Source organism: Hemicordylus capensis, chromosome 4 (genome assembly GCF_027244095.1).
Source record: "Hemicordylus capensis ecotype Gifberg chromosome 4, rHemCap1.1.pri, whole genome shotgun sequence".
Lineage (NCBI taxonomy): Eukaryota > Metazoa > Chordata > Lepidosauria > Squamata > Cordylidae > Hemicordylus > Hemicordylus capensis.
The window spans coordinates 95,855,385-95,870,127 of NC_069660.1; the positions used below are offsets into that span (position 1 = coordinate 95,855,385).

General features: G+C 42.7%; 1 protein-coding gene across 4 annotated transcripts in view; it reads left to right on the plus strand.

Moving 5' to 3' along the window:
- The window catches only part of DIO1 (iodothyronine deiodinase 1), a 21,279-nt gene extending 7,051 nt beyond the window's left edge, over nucleotides 1-14,228 (plus strand). Inside the window, exons 2-5 of one of the 4 annotated variants that reach the window (XM_053248219.1) lie at nucleotides 5,465-5,669; nucleotides 8,479-8,622; nucleotides 9,366-9,565; nucleotides 13,413-14,228. In XM_053248219.1, the coding sequence (XP_053104194.1) occupies nucleotides 5,465-5,669; nucleotides 8,479-8,622; nucleotides 9,366-9,565; nucleotides 13,413-13,478 (615 nt within the window). In that variant the 3' untranslated portion in view covers nucleotides 13,479-14,228. Of the gene's footprint in view, nucleotides 1-1,096; nucleotides 5,670-8,478; nucleotides 8,623-9,365; nucleotides 9,566-13,412 lie in introns of those variants that run through there. The other 3 variants (XM_053248218.1, XM_053248220.1, XM_053248221.1) reach the window with 3 other exon arrangements.
- Nucleotides 14,229-14,743: the final 515 nt, after the last annotated feature.

The window sequence follows — 14,743 nt, forward strand, 5'->3', positions numbered from 1 at the left end:
CTATTCCCATTTTATCTTCTTCAGTAATACAGTTGCTTATGTACTGAATATCACGGCACAAAAATGCCGTTAAAGCAACACAATTGCAGCCCAATTCAGAGGAATAGAACTCACTTCTCAAATGAGGTAGATTAGCCAGTCCTGGACTTTAATAAGCTAAAATAAAAAGTAACCTCTTGGAATATACTATGTAAGGCTCTCACAGGTTAATGGATACCCAAGATGTTTGTAAATTTTGATTACAAATAAGAATTGCACAACCACCATTTTGGTAAATTGTAGGTGGGTTATGTTAGACAAATTGGTTTCTACAGGTTGACTCAATCCTGGCCTGTGTGTGTGTGTGTGTGTGTGTGTGTGTGTGTGTGTGTGTGTGACATATGAATGCTCTCACCATCTAGGTCTTCCAACAGCATCTTTGGATTTCTGTATTGAGCGACTACTGCACTTGGTAAATCTGAAAGGTCTCAACGAGACATTGGCTGAGCTTGGGTGAGTCTCGAAGCTTGTCTAGTCAGTAAATTGTACCAATTTCAGTGTTGATTTCCATAAGGAATGGAAACAATGTGTTAGCAGTCCCCTGCTAACTGAGCAAAGAGGCACCTTTTCAGTGGCGATTCTCTTTATTGAGCAGTGGGAGAGTAAATGTCCCTATCCATCTCCAGTACAGCATCCCTCCAGTGGCTGTTGCTGGTGTCTATCTTACATTTCTTTTTTAGAATGTGAGCCCTTTGGGAACAGGGAGCCATTTTAGCCATTTTATTTATGTATTTACTTTGTTTATTTCTATGTAAACTGCTTTGGGAAACATTTGTTGTATTTGTTGTATTTATTAATTTTCACGTTACCCACCCCAAGCAGGCAGATTGCCCATTTCTTCCTATCTGTCTATCTATCTATCTATCTATCTATCTATCTATCTATCTATCTATCTAACCACACACCGTTTATATATCACCAAAAGTCTACGAAGTTATTCATAGAAGCAGCCCTACCCAGCCCTACTTGTGTGGCACACCAGGATTGGTCCCTACCCCAGCGCTCTTCACAAGGGTAGCTTGGGGTTTTTTTTAACCTGTGTTTATACTGAGGTAGATTCCAGTCTCCAACCACCAGCAGCAGACCTTGCTTGCATGTTCTGTTAATTTTAGACTGAACTCGAGCATAAAACTCATTAACTTCCTCTTCTTCTGCATCAGTCATTGGGGTATAGACTTGAAGAACTGTCATGTTAAAGGGTTGTCCACAAATCTAATTGATATTAATCAGTCACTGACCGCATTGTACCCAAGTACAGTCATTTCTATATCCTTCCTGACTTCAAAATCAACACCATTGCTTCTTTGTTCTCACGTCCTGAGTAGTAAATGGTACGATTTTCTGACTGAAAGTATCTTATCCCAGTCTACTTTAATTCACTGATGCCTAAGATGTTAATCTGTAGTCAATTCATTTCATCTTTCACTGTGTTGAGCTTTCCCATATTCAAGCTTCTTAAGTTCCATGTTCCCATTGTAAATGGTTGGTTGGAGACTGGAATGCCAAAGTTGGAAATGGTAAAGAGGAAAAATACAGTCGGACTGTGTGGCCTAGGAAACCGAAATGAAGCAGGAGAATGACTTATTAGTTTTTGCCAAGCCAATGATCTCTTCATCGCTAACACATTCTTCATACAATCAAAGCAGCACCTGTACACATGGACATCACCAGATGGAGTACACAGAAATAACATTGTTTACATTATTGGTGCAAGGAGGTGGAAGAGCTCAGTTATAACAGCAAAAACGTGGCCAGGGCCCAATTGTGGAACAGATCACGAACTGCTCGTGCAAGTTCCAAGTCAAGCTAAAGTGGAAAAATAAAGCTATCCAGCTCCCATGATATGATCTTGAGAATGTACCCACCATTTTCAAGGAGAACATCAGGAACCGCTTTGTGCTGAATCTCATTGATAGGGAACCAGAGGAACTGTGGAAGGAAATCAAGGAAGTTGTTAAGGATTAATGTGAAAAGAGACTGCCAAAGAACAAGAAACAGAAGAAAGGCAAATGGATGTCAGAACAGATGGTGGAAACTGCCAAAAAGAGGAGAGAAGCCAAAGTTTAAAAAAGATAAAGACCTCAGGAAGGAACTTAATAGGGAATTTCAGAAAGCTGTTAGAAGAGACAAGGAGCAGTAGTACAATGACATCTGTAAAGACCTTGAGGATGGAAACAGACATGGAAAAAGAAGGAAAGTTTTCCAAAAGATCTCTGAACTCAGAAGGAGGTTCCAACCTCCAATTGGTATGTTAAAGGATGCCAAAGGACAGATAGTAACTGATTAAGAGAAGATCAAACAGAGATGGAAGGAGTATACTGAAAATCCGTACAGCAGGGACATCAACATCCAAGATACTCTAGAAGATATTCCCTGCTTGCAAGAACTTCTAGTACAGGAAGATGAAGTTAGATCACCACTCCGGTCATTACCAAGTTGGAAGGCTACAGGAATTGATGGAATAGCTACAGAAATATGGCAAGCAACAGAAGAAGAATCAGCCAAGGCTCTAACCAAACTATGCCAGCAGATTTGGAGAACAACACAGTGGCCAACAGATTGGAAGAGGTCAGCCTACATACCCATACAAAAGAAAGGAGACTTAACAGATTGCGCAAACCATCGTACAATATTCTTAATTTCACATTCTAGCAAAATAATGCTCAGGATCATCCAGCACAGATTAGAGCCCTGCGTGGAAAGGGAAATGCCGGATGTTCGAGCTGGTTTAAGAAAAGGCCGAGGAACAAGAGAAATCATTGTTGGATAATTGAAAAAGCCAAAGAATACCAAAAATAAGTCAATATGTGCTTTATTAGCTAAAAAAAAAAACACCTTTGATTGTGTTGACCATGTCAAGTTGTGGAATATCCTTAGGAAATGTTGGCGTCCCAGAACATCTCATTATTCTCATGAGAAACCTATACACAGGACAGGAAGCCACAGTCCAGATGGAACATGATGAAACAGACTGGTTCCAGATCAGCAAAGGAGTAAAACAAGGCTGTATACTTTCTCCTTATTTATTCAACTTATATGCTGAACATATACTGAGAAAAGCTGGATTGGAAGAAGATGAGCGTGGTTTTAAAGTTGGAGGAAGAAACATCAATAACTTGTGCTATGCTGATGACACCACTCTGACAGCTGAGAATGCGGATGATCTGCAAGCTCTAGTAATGAAAGTCAAGGAGCACAGGGGAAAAATTGGATTACAATTAAATGTCAAGAAGACTAAACTAATGACAAGGGGTACAGCAACCAGCCTCAGAATTGATAATGAAGACATTGAAGTGGTAGATAGCTTCTGCCTTTTAGGATTGACCATCAACAGTAAAAGATCCAGCAGTCAAGAAATATGCTGCAGACTAGCACTTGGCAATGAAGATCTTGGAAAGGATATTTAGATGCCATGACATGTCTATACCTACAAAGGTTAGAATTGTTCAGACAATGGTTTTTCCCGTGACACTCTATGGATGCACAAGCTGGACTTCGAAGAAGCAAGATAGAAAAAGCATTGACGTTTTTGAACTTTGGTGCTGGAGAAGACTTTTGAGGATACCATGGACAGCCAAGAAAACAAACAAATGGATCATAGAACAAATCAATCCAGAATTTTCACTCGAGGCACAAATGACCAGGCTCAAACTATCATAATTCAGGCACATTATGCTAAAACCCAGCTCCCTTGAGAAGTCCATAATGCTGGGAAAAGTTGAAGGAAAGAGAAGAAGTGGATGACCAGCAGCAATGGACTTGATTACGACAGCAATGAATGCACCACTGAGAAACCCTAAAGGACAAGTTGAAGACAGATCATCCTGGAGAGAATCTATCTATGTGGTCACTAAGAGTCGACACCAACTTGACGACACTCAATCAATCAAATAATCAATCAATCAATATTGAGGTAAAAGGATGTGAGCACACCCTTCTGCCCCAGTCTTTGGCTGTATGAATGCTTGGGCGAGCCGGATGGCTAGAGCACCCAGCAGCGGGAAAATCCCCCAATGCACTGCACTCCTCATATGATGCATTGTGGGATTTCTGGAGGCCGAGCTTCATTTCCCTGACCTCCAGATGGCCACGTTGCTCACTGTGTGAATGTGCCAACAATGCGACCAAAGAGGAAGCCTGGATCATCTGGGAGGAAGGTAGGTGCAATCCTGCCTTCTCTCCACCCACCACCCACCACCCTCCCCAGCCCCACATAGATTGGTCAACATTTAAGTCTCTAGTGGTTTAGCAATAGCAATAGCAATAGCACTTACATTTATATACTGCTCTATAGCCGGAGCTCTCTAAGCGGTTTTACAATGATTTAGCATATTGCCCCCAACATTCTGGGTACTCATTTTACCGACCTCGGAAGGATGGAAGGCTGAGTCAACCTTGAGCCTTGAATTGTTTACACAATTCAAAATACAAGCACAAAAATTAACACAAGCAAAATAATTAAAAGCAACACAACATTTAAAAACTATTTAAAAACTATTTAATTAACTCAAAGCCTGGCTAAACAGGTGTGTCATGAGATTATTTCTAAAGCCTGCCAGGCATGCTGAAACTCTAATTCCAACCAGAAGTGCATTCCAAAGTCTCAGGGTGGCTATAGAGAAGGCCCAACCCTAGGTCTCCACCAGGTATGCTGGTGACCATTGTAAGCTGACCTCCTCTGATGATCTTAGTAAGTGGTGAGGCTCATGAAGAAGAAGGTGCTCAAATACCCTGGGCCTAAGCCATTTCCTTCAAGGTACGTTTGTTTCTGTGTAGGGAAACATCCAGCACCATCTGTCATGAAAGCAACATTAAGGTTCTTTAATAAAACCCACATGATTTTCATCAGGTTATACTTCAGGCAAAACTGCAGTGATAGTGACAGTTCCCAACTGTATTTGGAACTTGGGTGCCAGTGTTATCGATGGGATTTTCTTCTATGCATAGTGTTTCATTCAAAGTATTAAAAAACTACACATGGGGAAAATTAATAGAGCTAGCTCTTGCAAATATTCTTCTAGGGTCTGATACCAGATCAGATCTTTCATGCCTTGATATGCTGCAAACTGGAAACCATTTGTTCAGGTTAATTTTAATTGAAGGACTCTGTACTACTACAGATTAAGTTATTGGTAGTGCATTGCCTGTTATGAACCAATAGCAGCTGTCATGCATATGTATATGTGGTAGCTTAACATGCCTATTAATAATTAATATGCCTTGTTCCTCCTCTGCCTCCACCTTTGCTCTGCTCTGGTATTTTACCTTGTGCAATCCAGCAGCCTCTCTTTCTGCCAAGATGTTCAAAATCGGAACTTTTTTGCAGAAATCCTGGATTCTCTTCCAGCTATGTCTCTGTACTGCTTTTGGTAAAATTTGTATGATCTTATTCCCAACCACTGTAAAAAGATATATACTGAAACAGGGTGAAAAGAGCAGCATTGGGAAGAACCCCAATTTCATCTATGAAAACTGGGGTCCGACTTTCTTCAGCTTCCAGTACTTACTCTTTGTCTTGAAAGTCAAATGGAAACGACTGGAAGATGAAGCATTTCAAGGTGGTCCTGCTCCCAACACACCAGTGGTAGACTTTGGAGAAGAAACTCATCACATCCTGGATTTCATGCAAGGTAAGCTAAAATAATGATAGCGGTCTTAGACTGGAATTTGCCAGCTCAGACAGGATGCCATTTCAAAGCTAGCACCAACTGTCATTAGCAAACCCAGTTCAAACTATGGTTTCTGATTCTGGTTTGCTGACTAGTCACAAACCATGGACTGTCACTCTTAGACATATAATGTCAAACCATAGTTACATTGTCTCCAATATAAATTATGATGTATACATTGAGCCAAAATATATGTAATAACTGGGGAAAACTTTAAAAGAGGTGCCAAACTATTCAAACTAAGATATATAACATGGGTGTGTTGGTGTGTCACAATATTTCATTTTGATGTATGAATGCTGCCTGTAAACATAAATAATTGTCATAAGTAACAATGTGTTGGCTTTGCCTTTTCAATTTTTGTAATGCATTAAAATATATATTAACCTTCTAATGTACTGTCATGGATCCCTGGGAAAGGCAGAGAGGTAAATAGTAATAGTCTGAATGCCGGAGTATTTTCAGTGACTGACTGTACACAAGTTTTAAAATATATATATTAACTAGTTTACAACTATTCTTACTGAAGACCAGAAAGGAGATAATGCTTGTTGTAGCTGTTGGTCATCCAAAATGATTACCAAGATAAATAAATTCAAATTGCACTTTATTCCTCCCTTCCAACATGCTCTTAAATTATTAAGCTGTGCTTTCTAGTAAGAAATAAGTAACCTCACTGACTGACATGATGTGCAGCATACTGTGGGCAGTTCTGCACCACCCACTCTGCTGTGGGTGTCTAAAACAGTGTTGGTGCTGTTGTGCAAGAGTACTCTTGCACACATATGCAAAGTGGAACACTCATACTTGCACAATACTAGGGCCATTATTTCCAATGGTCGCAGCATTATACAAGTACCAGTGGTGTATCTATAACAGGGTGGACATGTTCCAAGAACATAAGCCACCTAGGCCCCCCAAGAAGAGGAGCCACCAAGCCCCACTCAGTAAATTTTCTCTGTGGCCACTTCTACAGTCCTCTGTGCTCCTGAAAATATGTCCCTGGGTTCCACATTATTTCCAATGGGCATTGCACTGCACAACTGCATTTGCACAAGTTTACTTCAGAGCAGAACAGTATTGGAGAGAAGAGCTGGTCTTATGGTAGCAAGCATGACATGTCCCCTTAGCTAAGCAGGGTCCTCTCTGGTTACATATGAAAGGGAGACTAGAAGTGTGAGCACTGTAAGATATTCCACTCAGAGGATGGAGCCGCTCTTGGAAGAGCAGAAAGTTCCAAGTTCCCTCCCTGGCATCTCCAAGATAGGGCTGAGAGAGATTCTTGCCTGCAATAGGGATGTGCGAAACAGTTTAGGGGGTTGGGGGGGTTCAGCTCGGGGTTCGATGGTTTGAGGTCGAACCGAATCTACCCCTCGTTCCATCCAGACCGGGACCGATCCCCCCCCCCGCCAGTCTGTGAATTTTTTAAATTTAAAAAACATTTTTTAACCTCTAGCCCCTTTGGGGGACTTCCTAAAGGCCACGGTGGGTGGGTGGGGCTTCTGCAAAGGTTTCACCTCCCTCTGCTGGCCTTGGTAATCACCACCATGGCCCATTTAACTGTATTTTCTGGCCCGTTCGGACCTCCGTAAGTAGGCGCAGTGGCCATTTTGCCAGCCGCCTACCATTTGTGCCTGAGCTCTGCGAGGCCCTGGGCCATGCGAGGCATCACAGAGGCCATTTGCGCATGTGTGGCGGTGGGCAAAATGGCCACTGCGCCTACTTACAGAGTCCTGAACGGGTCAGAAAATACAGTAAAATGGGTTACGGCGGTGATGAGCAAGGAAGGTGGGGAGGCCTTCGTGGATCCCCCCCTGCGGCCTTTAGGAAGCCCCCCAAAGGGGCTAGAGGTAAAAGATTTTTTAATTTAAAAAAAATATATATCCGCGAACACCCCCTGGACCAGGGCGTGGGGGTTTAAAAGGGGCCGGACCGAACTGGTCCAGTCAGGTTCAAGTGCAGTTCGCACTCAAACTGAACCGGGCCAGCCGGTTCCATGCACACTCCTAGCCTACAACCTTGGAGAAGCTGCTACCAGTCTGTGAAGACAATAATGAGCTAGATAGACCAATGGTCTGACTCAGTATATGGCAGCTTCCTATGCTCTTATGTTCCTATTGTTGTGCAACATTACCAGTGGTGGTTACATGGCCGCAGCAGTGTGGGCGGTGTTCCAATCAGTATGGGAGCCAGTATAGTTAATGCTGCTTTTTAAATTCAATTTACAGACATAGGATATGAGAGAAGGAATATCCTAGGCAGCATCCAGGCAGCATCAGAAGCCATAACCTAGCACTGCTGAAATCAATAAGACAAATGTGTCTTTACTAACTTAAGTCCAATTAATTTCAATGGGAATTAATCTAGATGCTGCCCTTTATAGGTGCCAATTGTGAAAAGAATAGCACTGGAGAATTACACCTTTGTAATCTCAACCTACCACTACATAGGCACTGGATTTTCCTAACTGTATATTAACTTTAACTTAGGAACATAAGAAGCTGCCTTATACCGAGTCAGACCATTGGTCCATCTAGCTCAGCATTGTCTACTGGCAGTGGCTTCTCCAAGGTTACAGGCAGGAGTCTCTCTCAGCCTTCAGTAGATTTATCCATGCTATCTTTACGGGGTTCTTTGATATGCACATTTTTAGCTTCATAGTATCAAGGTGTTTTATGTGCAGGAGCATGTAATATAATTTGTGATTCCTTAGTTATTTTAACTATAAAGCCATGCTTTCCCATCAAAGACTGCTTTATGTCTGTTGCAGACAACAGGCCTTTGGTCCTGACATTTGGAAGCTGTACCTGACCTTCATTTATGTTCAAATTTGGCGAGTTTAAGAAACTTGTCAAAGATTTCATATCTGTAGCAGATTTCCTTGTAATCTACATTGAAGAAGCCCATGCCTCAGGTAAAACAAGTTTGTAATACAGAGTCTAGACATGTAAGATGTAAAAAATTTTGAATTTATTTTTCATTAATTCCCCCTTTCTCATCAGTAACAAGCTCATGTAAATTAAATATATTAAATACATTTCAGTCATAGTACTACCAATGAAGCAAGAACATCTGGGAAATAACTGAAATGTCCAGAGAACTGAACAGGTGACTTTCTGTTGTAAGCTGCCTTAGGGATCATTTTGGTTGAATAGCGGGATATAAATCTTCAAAACAAATACATAGATGAGTAGGAATGAGTACTGTAATACATTTTTGTCTGCTTAGAATTACAAGTGATTAATATGTTGTTATTGGCAAAGAATTTTTTAAATGCTTTCATCCAATTTTAAAACAGAAAAGAACTGTCAGAGCATTTTTACACTGCGTTACAGATAATTTCCTTTGGCAGTTCAATTCCAGCTGGATCCTATGCATTTACGTCTCTTTAAATCCATTCATTTCAGTGAGCTCAGGCATAGCACCTAACTTTGCATAGAATCAGGCTGCCAAGTGTGATGAATCAGAACGTTTCCCAAATATTTTTTGCAAGCTATATTTTAGTTTTAGCCACCGCGATGCCCTCTTGCTCTGGCTTGATCCCATACAAACACATGCCCTGTAGTAACTTTGTCTTTGCTTGTAAATGTGAGAGTTTAGAATTAAATTTAAATCATAGATCCTATATAATTAGTCTAATGATACTATTTGTTTTAGATGGATGGGCTTTTAAGAACAATATTGCTATAAAAAGACACCGAAATCTCCACGATCGTATGCAAGCTGCACAGCTCCTGCTGAAAGAGGAACCCTTGTGCCCTGTGGTTTTAGACACTATGGAAAACCTGAGCAGTTCCAAATATGCAGCTCTGCCAGAAAGACTTTACGTGCTCCAAAGAGGAAAGGTGATCTATAAGGTAACATGTCAGCAGTTGGGCAGAGCCTTTATGACAAATGAAAATATATGAAAATTGGTCAGGTCCATGCAGGTACATTCAGAACTCTGACCTGAATCTCTTAAAGAGATAGGGATTTGGATTTACTAAGCACAGGGCTAATAATAGTACTTCAGGTCTTATTATTATTAACAGAGACAAATGGCAAGGAAGGATTCCTACCCCAGAAGTAACATTTTCCATCAACTTTCAGAAGTGAAGACTGTCTTCAGAACATTGTCTGCTTTTAAGATTGGCTTTTCAATATCTTGTATTTGACTAAACCAGGCAGGGGTGGTGGACTGATTAGAATGGTCCGCCCCCGGAGGCTTATGGATCTGCTTGGATTCCAGAAGGCCCTCGGGGAGTTTCCAGTGTCCAGAGCTGGTGGCCCTGTCGAGGTCCTGGTTGATCTCTGGAATGGAGAGATTCTTTCAACAGTCCGGACTGTTGACACGGTTGCTCCTAAATGCCCTCTCCGGCTTGGTGGAGCCCGTTCAGCTCCTTGGTTTTCCTCGGAGCTTAGGGCGATGAAACAACTCGGGTGACGGCTGGAACGATGCTGGAGGAAGAGTTGTCACGAATCTGACTGAACATGGGCTAGAGCCCATTTTAGGGACTACTCTATGGCAGTGGGGGCGGCGAAGAAATGCTTTTTCTCCGCCTCCATTGCATCTGCTCAGTGCAGACCAGCGGAGCTGTTTTGTGTAACTAAGACATTGCTGCACACATCACCCCAGGTAATGGGGGAGGAAGCATCCACAGCCCGCTGTGATCAGTTTGCGTGTCACTTTGCGGATAAAGTCGCTCGCATCCGTGCTGATTTGGACTCCAGAGTTTTGGCAGTTCCAGCAGACGTGCCTCTGGTACCATCTGGTCCTATTGTATATTGGATTCTTTTCAGTTGGTTCAGCCTGAGGATGTGGACGAGATCCTGGGCAGTGTGCGGGCGACATTGTGTGCTCTTGACCCTTGTCCTTCATGGCTAATAAAAGCTGCCAGGGAGGGGGCAGGTAGATGGTTGGAGATGATTATCAATGCCTCATTAAGGGAGGGCAAGATGCCATCGTGCCTCAAGGAAGCGATGGTGAGACCATTATTAAAAAAGCCCTCCCTTGATTCATCCAACCTGAACAACTATAGACCAGTCTCTAACCTGCCCTTTTTGGGCAAGGTGATAGAGCGTGTGGTGGCATCCCAGCTGCAGAGGGTCTTGGATGATACGGATTATCTGGACCCTTTTCAGTCTGGCTTCCGCCCCGGATATGGGACTGAGACTGTCTTGGTCGCTCTAGTGGATGACCTATGCTGGGAACTAGACAGGGGGAGTGCGTCCCTGTTGGTTCTGCTGGACCTCTCAGAGGCATTTGATACCATCAACCATGGTATCCTTCTGGGCCACCTCTCGAGTATGGGAATTGGAGGTACTGTGTTGCAGTGGTTCCGGTCCTTTCTTGGAGGGAGGGTCCAGAAGGTGGTGCTGGGGGACTACTGCTCGGCTCCGTGGCCTTTGGCCTGTGGGGTCCCGCAGGGTTCGGTCTTATTCCCCATACTGTTTAACATCTACATGAAACCGCTGGGAGAGATCATCCGGGGACTTGGACTGAGTTGTCAGCAATATGCGGATGACACTCAGCTCTATCTCTCCTTGTCACCTGATCCTAGGGAGGCGGTAGATGTCCTGAATCGGGGTCTGGAGGCCGTGATGGGTTGGATGTGGGCTAATAAACTGAAAGTGAATCCAGACAAGACGGAGGTACTGTTGGTCAGTAGGAGAGCCAATTGGGATGAGGAGATTTTACTGGTTCTGGATGGGGTTGCACTCCCCTTGAAGGAGCAAGTATGCAGCTTGGGGGTATTACTGGACCTGGCTCTGCTTTTGGAAGCTCAGGTGGAGGCAGTGGCCAGGGGTGCCTTTGCATGGCTTCGGCTAGTGCGCCAGCTGCGTCCCTTTCTCAAGAAGGCAGATCTGGCCACAGTTACCCATGTCTTAGTCACATCAAGGCTGGATTACTGTAACGCGCTCTACGTGGGGTTGCCCTTGAAGAACATCCGGAAACTGCAGCTAGTGCAAAATGCGGCAGCGAGGGTTTTATCCGGAGCTGCCTGGTGGGAGCACATCACACCCACTTTGAAAGAGCTGCATTGGCTGCCAGTTCGTTTCCGGGTCCAATTCAAGGTGCTGGTTTTGACCTTTAAAGCCCTAAACGGTTTGGGCCCAGGATACCTGAGGGACCGCCTACTCTCAAGGGTTGTTGCCTGCTTGACAAGATCATCTGAGGGGGCTCTGCTCCTAGTGCCAACAATGAGGGAGGCTCCACTATCGTGCACGCAGGACAGGGCCTTCTCTGTTGCTGCCCCCAGACTCTGGTATGCTCTCCCGGTGGCTATTCGCTCCTTAGTTTCCATCACAGCTTTTAGAAAAAATGTAAAATCTTGGCTTTTTGCCCAGGCATTTATTTGATTATCTGCTGCTGCTCTTTATAATCTTTATTGCTTTTTGTTTTATATGTTTTAATCAGATTTGTTTAATATTTCCTCCCCCACTTAATATTTAAATTGTGTCTTTTTTACCATCTTGTGCTAAATTTTTTTTGCTGTAAACCGCCTTGGGATTGCTTTAATGAAAAGCGGTATATAAATTTAACAAAAAACAAACAAACAAACAAACCAGGCCTGCTCAACTTAGGCCACCCCAGCTGTTTTTGGATTACAACTCCCATAACCCCCGCCACAGTGGCCATTAACCAGGGGTTATGGGAATTGTAGGCAGCATCTGCAGGAGGGCCGAAGTTGAGCAGCCCTGGATTAAACAAACATCCTGAATGCCCCCATCTGCATGTACCATTGACTATACTGGGATTTGGAACTATGCAAGTACATTCAGAACTCTGATCTGAATCTCTTTAAAGCAATAGTGATTTGGATTTACTAAGCACAGGGCTAAATGCAAGAAAATTCTTAATAGTTGTCTTCAAATTGCATTGTGTATCTTGATCAAGGGCAAACTGAGTAACATGCAAAATAATGTGATGATGTCCCAACAGACTTTTAAAAATTGTTTGCTTCAGGAAAAGCAGCTTTGGGAAGATTGCAATCTTGAGCTGAAGGTGAAAGGGGATGTTCAACTCTCTCCCCACTTATAATTTTTCAGCATCAAATCATCACTGTCTGCAGCTGGTTTTTCTTCTGCAGGATACGCTTTGCATGTTTGCAAAGATAAACATGCATCTGGGATCCTGGGGGAAGGGCAGCAACTTTTTGGAGGGGGTGATTTAGAGCAGAACAATTGTGGGCAGAGAATGAGTTATGCACTGCAGCTTTACCAAAGCTGCTTTTCTTAACAAGCTAAGTCAGAGAGAGCATTTTGTACTGAGACTCCAAGCAGAAGTTTGTTATTCTTCTACACTAAATGTATCCAAAACCAGTTCGTCGTCTGACTCTGCACCAGTTATTGAACCACTTTTAAAGTTGGTGTCTGACATGATGAGGAAAATGACACATTCAACCTATTGTCTCCTTTTAAGTGGGACTACTTTGAGTAATTTTCCTCATCATGTCAGCGAGGGTCTGAAGTGAAGCTGAAATGCTGTTGAACCTGAACTGGAATCAAGCCCAAATTTTGAATGGTTAATTTCTCTGATTCTAGCCACGTCTCTGGCTAGTCTTTTGATGGCCCCTCTCACACAATCTTGTAATTTGTAATGGCTGAGCTCCCCAGTTCTAGTAGCCAGGTCGCTTGCTAGTCTTTCTTGGTCCATCCCACACAATCTACATCAGTCTTCAGAGAAATAGCTTGGAATGAACCTTTGCATGTTGCCTTTTACAGGGTGGAGTGGGACCTTGGAATTATTGTCCAGAAGAAGTACGTGAAGTTTTGGAGAAACTACTCTAAGTGCATAAAACAGAATTGCCCCAGTCTGTTGATGAATTTTTAATACAAGTATACACAACAAATTAAGCATCTTGTCACTGTAATAATCCCTTGACTATCTGAAACTTCTAGCATCAGTGCTATGGTAAGTGGCACATGCATACAACAGTAGTAGAGTAGCCGTAGTGCGTGAAGCATGCAAGTTGCTTCACGTGAATGGCCTGCCATATGGAGCAGCTTCCACACAGTCCAAGAAGAAGAATGAAGCCTCCTGGAGGTCTGAGAGTGTCCCCATCCAATATAGTTCACAGCCTGACAATGGATGGTGGCTATTTAGATCTACCACCCATTCTGATGAGGAGCAGCTTCTACGAAAGACCCCAGCCTCCTGGATGACTGGTTAGGGGACAGGGGACCTTTGCATGGAACGAAGGAGTTCTGGCTCCTACTAGTGTGTGATTTATCAAAGCAAACATACAGAGGTGTTCTAACCTGGCTCACAAAGTGCATGGGCACATATGTAGCCTCAGCACTTTGCCATCCGCATACAATGTGCAGTGACAAGATAATGCCTACAGATGTTTGCTAGCATAGATTATAAAATCTTTCTGAATGGAACTTTTGTAATAACTTGCTTTATTTTGTTTCTATTCATATTTGTTTATGATAGTCATAGCTTAAAACGCAGAGAGCTGTGGCTTGATTTAGAGGGAAAATATGTATAGAAACATATTAAATCATGTCAAATAATCTGGGCATGCTTAAACTTAATTGTTGTTTTTATGTATTATCTTTGATATTTTGGGTTGTAATCTGAACAGAAAGGTTATCATCCTACAGAATGCTGAGTACAGTAGTTAGGGATGCTTGCAATTGTGAAAGGGGAAAACGGGTCCAAGATAGACCATTTTGGTTTCCTGTGATGCAAAGCTGTATTGGAGATGCATTGTGCATCTCCACAAAAAGGTCCCTTTGAAGAAACAATGTAATGTTGGAGTGATCCATCAACTTCCTATTGTTGGTTTGCAGCAGACAACATTCTGACTACTGTAGTCAATATGAATCTGTCTTCCTCAGAATACATTATATTAGTTAGGATCTACAGAGCTACTTTAGGCATGCCTAAATGTATGAAAGCACCCAGTAGATTAAAAAAAAACCCAAAAACCCCCTTTTGCTTTGAGTTCCCATGCAATAATCTAAAGTGTATTTAAAGTTCACCTCAGTTTCAAAAGCAATTTGCTGTTGCAAACAAGGCTGCACTTTGAGAAACCACCAATCAAAAA